This window comes from Trichechus manatus, unplaced genomic scaffold (genome assembly GCF_000243295.1).
Source record: "Trichechus manatus latirostris isolate Lorelei unplaced genomic scaffold, TriManLat1.0 scaffold00117, whole genome shotgun sequence".
In the NCBI taxonomy this organism is placed as follows: Eukaryota; Metazoa; Chordata; class Mammalia; order Sirenia; family Trichechidae; genus Trichechus; species Trichechus manatus.
In genome coordinates this window covers 3,545,119-3,555,047 of record NW_004444053.1, presented here as the reverse complement: position 1 = coordinate 3,555,047, position 9,929 = coordinate 3,545,119, and the positions used below count along the sequence as shown (strand labels likewise).

The following is a 9,929-nucleotide window of genomic DNA, read 5'->3' as shown; positions in this document are numbered from 1 at the left end:
AATCTGAGTTTTTCATGTTTCTTTTTTCACTGGACAAATCATGACTGTTTTCCAGACATGAACATCTAAGTCTATTTCCCAATTACAAAAAAATTTTAAGAAGACATTATGTCAAGCATTTAAGTGGAAGATATTATTTTTAGTGATTTAGCCACAGCAGGCACACAGAACCTGAGGACCAATGTACACCTCATGACGCGTACCTCTCTGAGACACAGTACACAGTAAAATGAGTTGAGTTGGCATGCGAGAAAGGAACAGTGAGCAGTGCCATGTTACTGACAGCTACTGATAAAAAAATTGAGAGTAGTATTCCACGGATAGCAAGCCTATTCTTAGTTTGCTTATGTTTTCAAAATTCTTATTACTACCATGATTACATGAGAGATACTGCTAATAATGTCTTAAAACTTTTTAAAATACCTAGATTTTATGTTATCAGAATGAAAAATCATAATTTGTGTCATATTAATACAATTGCATGTAAAATATAAAGGAACGGACAAAGGAGAATTAGTTTGAGGGGCAGGGTTTCGGACATCATTGTAATTTTTAGCATTATGGATATTCCCGGGAAACTTCTTGGATGCTGTTGGGGAATTCCTCTTTGCTCAGTTTGGACATATCCTCCTATTATGCACAGGAAGTGAGCTCTCCTATAAAGGGACGCCAGCAGGAGCAGAATTCAGCTGTTCTTGGCTGACTTCATGTCCGCAGTGTTAGAGTGACACAGCACAGAACCAGGAGCCTTACGCTGGAGGATTTGACGCCCGTACAACCACTTCAGGAAACCGTAAGTGCAGAAGTCTTTACAGGAGCAGACTTGGGACATGAAAAATAGATTAACAATATGAACAGGCATGCAAAAACCTTCCAATAAAGGATCTTCTGCAAGCTCTTATTGTATTGACTAGTTAAAAACCAGGCTTTTCTCTTTGACCTAAATGATGAAAAGTCTGAAATTTTGTATTTATTCATTTGAGTAAACTTCTTCGATGTACACATAGATTGTGGCACTGGAATTCTTTGCCTAAAATCTCATTTATGATGCTGCCATAAAACCATAATTGTAAAATGACATGTGTAACTGGCTGCCCAGAATTTCGTTCTGTAATTAATTTTGTACTTTTTCCTCTCCAGAAAAGCATTTCTCGTCTAACCCTTTGATAAAAAGAACTCTTGAGGTCATGACTGCTACACAGTTTCTATCTGCTCTCACTTTTGGTAAGTCAATGTTGTCAGTTAGACCAGAGTTTTTCAACCTTGGCTCTTTCAACATTTGGGCTAGATAATACTTCGTTGTGGGATGCTATCCTGTGAATTGTGGGATGTTTAGTAGCATCCCCGGCCTTTACGCACAATGTGTTATGCCCTGGGCTAGGAGGAATTTGAGTTGGTGGGTGGCACAAACGCTTAAGCGCTCTACTACTAGCTGAAAGGTTGGTGGCTCAAACCTACCCAAAAGTGCCTCGGGAGATAGGCTGGTGATCTGCTTCCGAAAGGTCACAGCCTTGAAAACCCTACGGAGCAATTCAGCTCTGCGCATGCAGGATCACCATGATTCTGAAATGACTCCACGGCAACTAACAGGCAATTTACTTTACCTCTCAGTGTCTTACCTTCCTTAGGTGTGAAGTGCTGATAGTAAATTATCGATTTTCCTGAGGCACCATGTTAATTCAGTGTGATGGTCACATATAGTGCTTTAGGTAGTGTTTGGCAGCACGTATTACATGCTCAACAAAGCTTAGTTATTCTGATTATTATTCTACTGTGAAGTGGGTAGGCTAGTAGGTTATAGTGGGAGAGTTCAGGAAGGGCAATCAAAAAGGAGTTTCACAATAAATGTCATTTCTCCACACACACACTTTCTTAATTCTGAAAAGTGAAAAGAGGCCACTGTACTGAAGCATACATTTTTGGTTCCTCGGGAGAAAAATACACCACAATTAAGAAAACAAAAAGTTCAGTTGACGGAGTCAAATTGCAGCAGGACTAACCTCTACCATTCCTTTTGTGTTTCCCCCTAGTGTTCCTCCTAATTGAAGACAGTGGAGCCTGGACCTACAGCACCTCTGCAGAAAACATGACATATGATGATGCAAGGGTGTATTGTCAGCAATACACACACCTAGTAGCGATTCAAAACAAAGAAGAGATTAAGTACTTGAACTCCATATTGAACTATTCACCAAGTTACTACTGGATTGGAATCAGAAAGGTCAATGGTGTGTGGATTTGGGAAGGGACCCAGAAGCCTCTGACTAAAGAAGCTGAGAACTGGGCTCCAGGAGAACCCAACAATAAGCGAAACAATGAGGACTGCGTAGAGATCTACATCAAGAGAGAGAAGGATACGGGCATGTGGAATGATGAGAGCTGCAACAAAAAGAAGCTTGCCTTGTGTTACACAGGTAGGGAGTTTGGGGCAGCAGAGGGGGATAGTTTCCGTGTGTGAGTGTCTTGATAAATCGTTTACAGCATGCAAAAATCAATCTCTATTGTGGCAACTTTATGTTCTAAAAGATAGTTTTAAGAAGTTCTGTTTAATGAATAAAGTGTCTCTTTGTGCTTCTTTGTATAAATTTAGCCTGTATGTGTGTATACCTGGGTGGTGCACACAGTTAACTCACTCTGCTACTAACCAAAAATTTAGTGGTTCTGGTCCTCTCAGAGGACCTCAGAAGAAAGGCTTGATGATCAACTTCCAAAAAATCAACCATTGAAAACCCTATGGAGCACAGTTCTTCTCTGACACACATGGGGATTCCATGAGTCGGAAATGACTGGATGGCAACTAGATTTTTAGTATTGTAGAAGTAAGATGGCAATGCACACTGTTGATGCTAAATTCTCATGAGTTGGCACAAGCATCATCCTCATCAGTGACTGTGTTTCCTGCAGCTGCCTGCACCAGTACATCCTGCAGCGGTCATGGGGAATGTGTGGAGACCATCAATAACTACACTTGCAAATGTGACCCCGGCTTCAGTGGACTCAACTGTGAACAAGGTAAATCTTGGTCTCACCTCTCCCTTCCCTTGAGATGGTGGCCCCATTTCATGTCCTAGCTGGCTTTGGAGTCAGGTCTACATGTCTTCCCTTCTCTGGGGCAGAGCAGAGGCTATGGAGTTGGAATTCCTGGATTCAAATCTCAGATTCACCACTTATTTGCTATGGGACCTTGACAAGGACCTTAAACTCTCTGGGCCCCAGCTTTGTCATTTGTAAAATAAAGATGATGATAGTAACAACTTCATAGGCTTGCACATAGGATTATGTGAACAAATGCAGATGAAATATTTATATAGTGCCTGGCACATAGCAAGAATTCAATATACAGTAGTTATGGTTTCCAGTGTTCTTCCTGCTTATACCAGGGAAGGGAAGAGCAGAAGTGATTGAGTTTCCTTTTTCAGTTGTGACCTGTGAAGCACAGAAACCCCCTGAGCACGGGAGCCTGGTTTGCACCCATCCTTTGGGGAACTTCAGCTACAATTCTTCCTGCTCTGTCACCTGTGAAAGGGATCGCCTCCCCAGCAGCACGGAGGCCACATGGTGCACCTCCTCTGGAGAATGGAGTACCCCTACCCCAGCCTGCAATGGTAAGTCTCTCTTGAATGCACAGAACATTATCTAACTCATCCCTGATCTCCTTAGTTTTTTTAACCCATTGATTTTCAAAACTCTAGGGAAAGTTCTTTTTGTTGTTGTTTTTAATAAAACTTGCTCTCTCAGTCTATCTGTATGGCCAATCCAGCACCTGCTGGGTTTGAGAGAGGTTTTTATTCTGAGCTTGAAATGGGTGTTTCTAAAGCTCTGGGAATTTATGAAGGAACACATAAAACAGAGGAACTATATTCTAGAAACCTGAGTGACATCCTCATCTTCTTCACCTGTTTAACTCCTTCCATGCAATTCACTAGCTTAAGGCCACACTAGTCGAGCAGTCTCAATATCTTTTTCTCTTGATTTCATCTTTCAGAGCCAGAGACAAACAAACAAAAACAAATAAACACAAAAACCTTTTCTCCAGGTCCTGCTGGGCTAAAATAAATAAATATCCTATGTATGTCAGAAAAAATATGGTTGTATCATAACTAGTAATAAATCCTGACCTCAAATCTATTCTTTTTACTTGTTTTTTCCTTATGTAAATAATAAAAATATCAGATATCAATCAGCAAGGTCACAGTAAAAACTAATCAGAGAAGATGAAAATATCAGTAAAAACGAAAAAAAGCTTTACTGTGGATGTGCATGTCCCCAATAATTTACACAGTGCTTTGGAACTTACCTTTGGAAGGCGTCTTCCTCACTTCATTTTAAACTCCAATTCAATAGGAAATGAAAATATTATTCTTCTGTAAATTTTGTGGTGCTTTTTCAAATCTGCAGTGGTTGAGTGTGATGCTTTGACAAGTCCTGCCAATGGAGCCATGGAATGTTCCCAAAGCCCTGGAAGCTTCCCATGGAACACGACCTGTGCATTTGACTGTGAAGAAGGATTTGAACTGATGGGAGTCCCGAGCCTCCAGTGCACCTCATCTGGGAATTGGGACAACAAGATGCCAACGTGTAAAGGTAAAGTTGCATCCTATCAATACTCACTGTAAAACACTTGAACTGTGCAAACCAGACCTGCTAATATAAATGGGTACCGTACATGTGTTACAGCTGTGACATGTGGCGCCATTAGCCAGCCTCAGAATGGCTCTGTGACCTGTAGCCACTCCCCTGCTGGAGAGTTCACCTTCCAGTCATCCTGCCACTTCACCTGTGAGCAAGACTTCAAGTTGCAGGGACCAGCCCAGGTTGAATGCACCGCTCAAGGGCAGTGGACTCAGCAAATCCCAACCTGTGAAGGTAAGCCTGAGATTCTCTCCTTTACACTATCCCGTTCTTAAAGAGCATCAATCTTCAAACTTGTGCTGTGAAAATGAAACCAGATGCCTTCTTTAACTAGAGAAATTAGATTTGATGGGCAACATTCATCTTGCATTTTTGAGATTCATATAAAAGAGCCAATGCTTGACCAAGAAAAGGACTGTATGTAATAAGCAGCTGATGCTTTGCTGATTTCTTAACTGTGCTGTGCTAATGTAATTTTATAGACACTGGCATGGAGTAAGTAGAATTCTCAAACTAGGGGAAAATGACATTAGAAAAATTTAAAAGTAGGGTCATAACAACTTGATTGGAATCTAAAACTCTTGTCATAACTTTCTTCTGAAATCACTCATAACTAGCAGTGATCAGAATGCTTCAAGTATGAGGTGTGATACACAGACGCTCTTCATACATATTTAAGCACTAAAATTTAATTCACTTTAAAACAACAGCAAAGATATTGAAAACAAGCACTGGGCTCCTTGTAGCCAAATACAGCACAGAATAAGTGTCAGTGGCAAAAACGCACACCACCATAACCAAACTGCAAAGCAGACAAATTTTATGGGGGTGCTTTCTTATTTTTCTTTCTTTTTGGCCCCCATTATGTGAGCCTCCAGGACCCGTAAGTTGCCCTCTGGCTGCATAAACTCCTTCTCTTGACCCTAACTTCTCTTGCATGTCAGAATGACAGTGTCAGAAAACACTGTTCCTGTTAAAGTCTCTCCTTTAGGGCCATTATCAACGAGAGTATTAGAATTCAAAAAAACACAGCCATCTTCCCAGTCGTTTAGGAAGTGAGTAAGAGTCTTGAGTTTCTCAGCATTGTTCTGTCAAAAACGAACTACGTTGGGTCATCAAATGCCCAGTAACCTCCAGTTTCACTCAATATCTTCTATCATTTTGATGTCTCAGCTCTACAGTGCAAAGTCTTGTCCAACCCAGAGAGAGGCTACATGAATTGTTTTCCTAGTGCTTCTGGAAGTTTCCAAAGTGGGTCCAGCTGTGAGTTCTCCTGTGAGCAGGGATTTGTGCTGAAGGGATCCAAAAGACTCCAGTGCGGCCCCACAGGGGAATGGGATAGTGACAAGCCCTCATGTGAAGGTAGAGTTTTTGTTTTGTTTTTATTTTTTATTTAAGATAAACACTATTGAAGAGCTAGGGACTTGGTTACCTTGAGAAACCTATTGCTACTGGATGCGAACGAACCTCTCCTGTGCCCTCTGGTGTCTTCCAGCTGTGAAATGTGATGCTGTCAGCCCGCCCCAGAGTGGCTCAGTGAGGTACACCCATTCACCTACTGGAGAATTCACCTACAAGTCCTCCTGTGCCTTCACCTGTGAAGACGGCTTTGAATTACATGGATCAGCTCAACTTGAGTGCACATCTCAGGGACAGTGGACGCAGGAGGTCCCCTCCTGCCAAGGTGGGACTGAGTTCAGACTTTAAAGACTACAGATCAAGGATCTCATAAGTTTCTGGTCCTAGATTGCCCAGTAGATTTGACTGTAATTTTCTGCATGCTGAAAATGAAGTAGTGCTTATAAGTTATATTTACTGTAATTTTAACTGTAACATTTAAACCAGTTTTAGAAGTTTTCCAGTAGATTTTTCCTTACCTCTATCTCTGTGCCTATCGTTTGCAGTGGTACAGTGTTCAAGCCTGGCAGTTTCTGGGAAAATCAGCATGAGCTGCAGTGGGGAGCCTGTGTTCAGCACTGTATGTACGTTTGCATGTCCTGACGGGTGGACGCTCAACGGCTCTGCAGCTCTGATGTGTGGTGCCACAGGACACTGGTCTGGGATGCTGCCCAGCTGTGAAGGTGATCCATTGACTGATGCTGGTTTTCTGGGGACTAGAGAGAAGAAGGGGAGTCATCTGGCTACAATAATAAACTATCCATTATGTCCCACCAGAAAGATTGCCCAGATTAAAAAGCTGGGGAATATTTATGGGGATAGAGAAAAAACAGGAGAGGTGACATGTTGACTGAAAGGGTAGAATTCTGACAATTGGAAAAAGGAGCGCTAGAGGGGAAAGGAAGAAGGAGAAAAAGAGAAATGAGTGAGACAGAGAGACAGAGACAGAGAGAGAGGGGAGACTACTAACCAAGGCATAGTGTTGTGAAAGAGCTCGGCAAGTTTGAGTTCTGCTTGGGCAGTGGTAGGGAACAAGCCTGCAAACATGGTTTGGAGCAGATCTAAACAGTCTTTAATGCCATGTCTTTGCCTCATGCATTGGACTAGATGGTTTTTCTGTTTCTAGTATCAATTTATAGAGGAAAAGATCAAATGGAAGGGACAGAAAGACTTTAAAGTCAGTTCTTTCTCATCACAGTTCTTCACCTCTTGTTTCCTTAGCTCCCGCTGAATCCAACGTTCCCTTGGCAGTTGGACTTTCTGCTGCTGGAACCTCCCTTCTGACATTAGCATCATTTCTACTCTGGCTTCTGAAACGCCTTCGGAAGAAAGGTGAGGCAGTTCAGGAATGTACTCCAAATATATTTGTGAAAATATTTTTTTCCTCAGAAGATGAGTCATTGATGTCATGGCCTTCTCTTGCAAATTTAAACAGTAATTATAATCTAATTATTAGATAACCATTCATCAACTGCAGTATAATTAAATGGAAGTCTTAAGAAAAGAGCTTATAGAGCAACTCAAAGTGGGAAGAGTTTTAGGAAATACGTTAGTCGTGCTAACATTTTACTATTCATGTTGAATTCTCTGGTGCCCCCTGGGGTTGTGTAATGAGGCTGCCATGATTGGTGCTCTGAGGAAAACACACAAAATTGTTTCCTAAAATGATTCATTTAGGATTTAGGTTTAAATTCTGGAGTATCTCATAGGGAATATGCAAACATGTCCAGCCACTCTCATGGTTTATTTGGCCTATGGAATCTTTAAACATTTTTGAATTAAGTTCTGATAGTTATAAAATAGGAAAGTTCCCATGAAAATCCAGATTGCTGACTTGTCATGAAAAATTGGAAGCTGAATCTGGCAAGCTGAGCCTCCAACTATTTGCTGGCAGGGGTGGATTAACCAGTAAGCGCGGTATGCACTGGCTTATAATATTGAAGGTACGCATGGGCTGGGTTTTCTTACCAATTAAGCCTGTGCAGATCTTGTTTATTGGGTAATCCATTCCTGTTTGCTAGAGTCAGGTAGCTGCTGTGCCCTCTGGATGGGACATGCATTATGCACTTAACCCCCGTTTCCACAGTGTTGCACTCTGATTATTACAATGGCCCCGAAGGCATTCAGTTTGTAACCCCTGAATGAATCAAGTCACATTGTTTCTGGATTTGATGTGTTCTTAAAAACTATTTAGTCCAAATTAATGGTTTTCTTTCTCTTGCAGCAAGGAAATTTGTGCCTGCCAGGTATGTTGCATTGTTTTACAAAGCATGACATTCGACATTCTATTTTTTTCCCCTCTTTATTTTGGAAAACAGTGCTTTATTCAGTGTTCTCATGCATTCCGCAGCAGCTGCCAGAGCCTGGAATCAGATGGAACCTACCAAGCTCCTTCTGAGTTAATTTAAGTGCAAAGGAATCAGGTAAGACTTGATAATCACGTGTTACTATGGTTATGGGAAAGTGATGTCCTCTCTACATGTCCTTTTTCTCCTTGAACCCTCCAAACCTGCCCATTTCTGGAGGAAACTTGCCACTTTCAAAGTATTTTCTGGAAAGTTTTTTCCTTTCTTTTTATACGGAGAGGCAAGGAAGAAGGGATCTGGCCCTTATTGAGCCATTCCATTTCTGAATGATAATAATAACGATGACCACTAACCCTTGTATAGGGTTACTATGTGCTAGGCACTGTTCTAAGTGATGTGTAGAGAGAAAAGAGCTTATAGTGCATGCAACTCAAGTGCTAAATAGATGGTAGGAACTATTTTATATTTTTCACTATGCAGATGAAGAAAATGAGGCACACAGAAGTTAATTACCTGTCTAAAATCTTCAAAGCTAGTAGGTGGTGTAGCCAAGATTCAAACCCAGGCAGTCTGTTCTAGCATCTCTGTTCTTAAGTACTCTTCTATGGTTTTTGAGAATTTGGAGGATCCAATCCCTCTGAATAGAATTTTGTTGCTCATATTTGGACTACTCCATGACAGTGTGCTAAAAACTGCATTTTTATATTCCCTATGTTTTGGGGGAAAGTAAATAAGAGCAATATATTTCCACTGGTGGCCTAGTTTTTAGAGAGGATTTTCCCAGTGTGCTTTGTGGTTGTCCATCCCTGCTTATCCAATTAGATGCAGACAAAATTCAGCTGATGAGAAGCCCTGTTTTATTTTCCTGACAGTTGTCTATCTCTAGAGTTGTAGCTGGACTTTTGTTACTAAAGTTCAAACTCCTAGAGAACTCTGAAGTGCCTGGTGCATAAGAAAGGCTATGATAATAGCATAGCCAATCTTGATTTATATACTATACACAGTGGAGCTAAATTTAAAAGTATAATCTTTTAAATAACAATCATTTAAGGATAATGCACCTCATTAGATTGAAATAATATAGAAAGATGGTCCCTGGACAGGAATAGTTTATTCCTATAGCATCATTCTTATCATGTTTATAAAAACAGTGTTTGCATGTTTTTAAAAAATATTTTATCTTGACTTTCAATTAGCAAATTCCAAGGCATAGATTTAATTTCTGGGATAAACTTGGTAATATACTAAGTAGTCCTGGTAAATTGGGGTGGAGTAAGAAATACACTATATGCTTGCCTGTGTGGCTACAAAAATACGATCACCAATTCATAGACAAGGCACTCTGCTCACTCACAAGCAGATATACTCAGACATGTTCCATTGGGAAAGGAAATGATAGATCTGGATTGTCCAGAGGGTTAAAAGGAATGTCTTTGTATGTTATGGTTCTTGTGTGATGTTATCCAGTGTAGCTAAGACAGTGGCTGAGAACACAGGCACTCTGGTAATGGATGTGAACTTCTAGACTCTGCATCCTGGCTCTGCCACTTAATAGTTCTGTAACCTCAGAGAATATATTTTTTTTGTTCAGTT

The 9,929-nt window shown here is 40.8% G+C and overlaps 1 protein-coding gene across 1 annotated transcript; it reads left to right on the top strand.

The window, feature by feature from the left end:
* Positions 1-710: 710 nt before the first annotated feature.
* SELE (selectin E) lies at positions 711-8,438 on the top strand. The gene is made up of 13 exons (XM_004384095.2): positions 711-793; positions 1,141-1,224; positions 2,031-2,414; positions 2,905-3,012; positions 3,420-3,605; positions 4,399-4,584; positions 4,678-4,866; positions 5,806-5,994; positions 6,128-6,316; positions 6,537-6,713; positions 7,252-7,362; positions 8,255-8,276; positions 8,381-8,438. The coding sequence occupies exons 2-13, from the start codon at positions 1,188-1,190 to the stop codon at positions 8,436-8,438; spliced, it is 1,836 nt and encodes a 611-aa protein (XP_004384152.1). The 5' UTR covers positions 711-793; positions 1,141-1,187.
* The last annotated feature ends 1,491 nt before the right edge of the window (positions 8,439-9,929 follow it).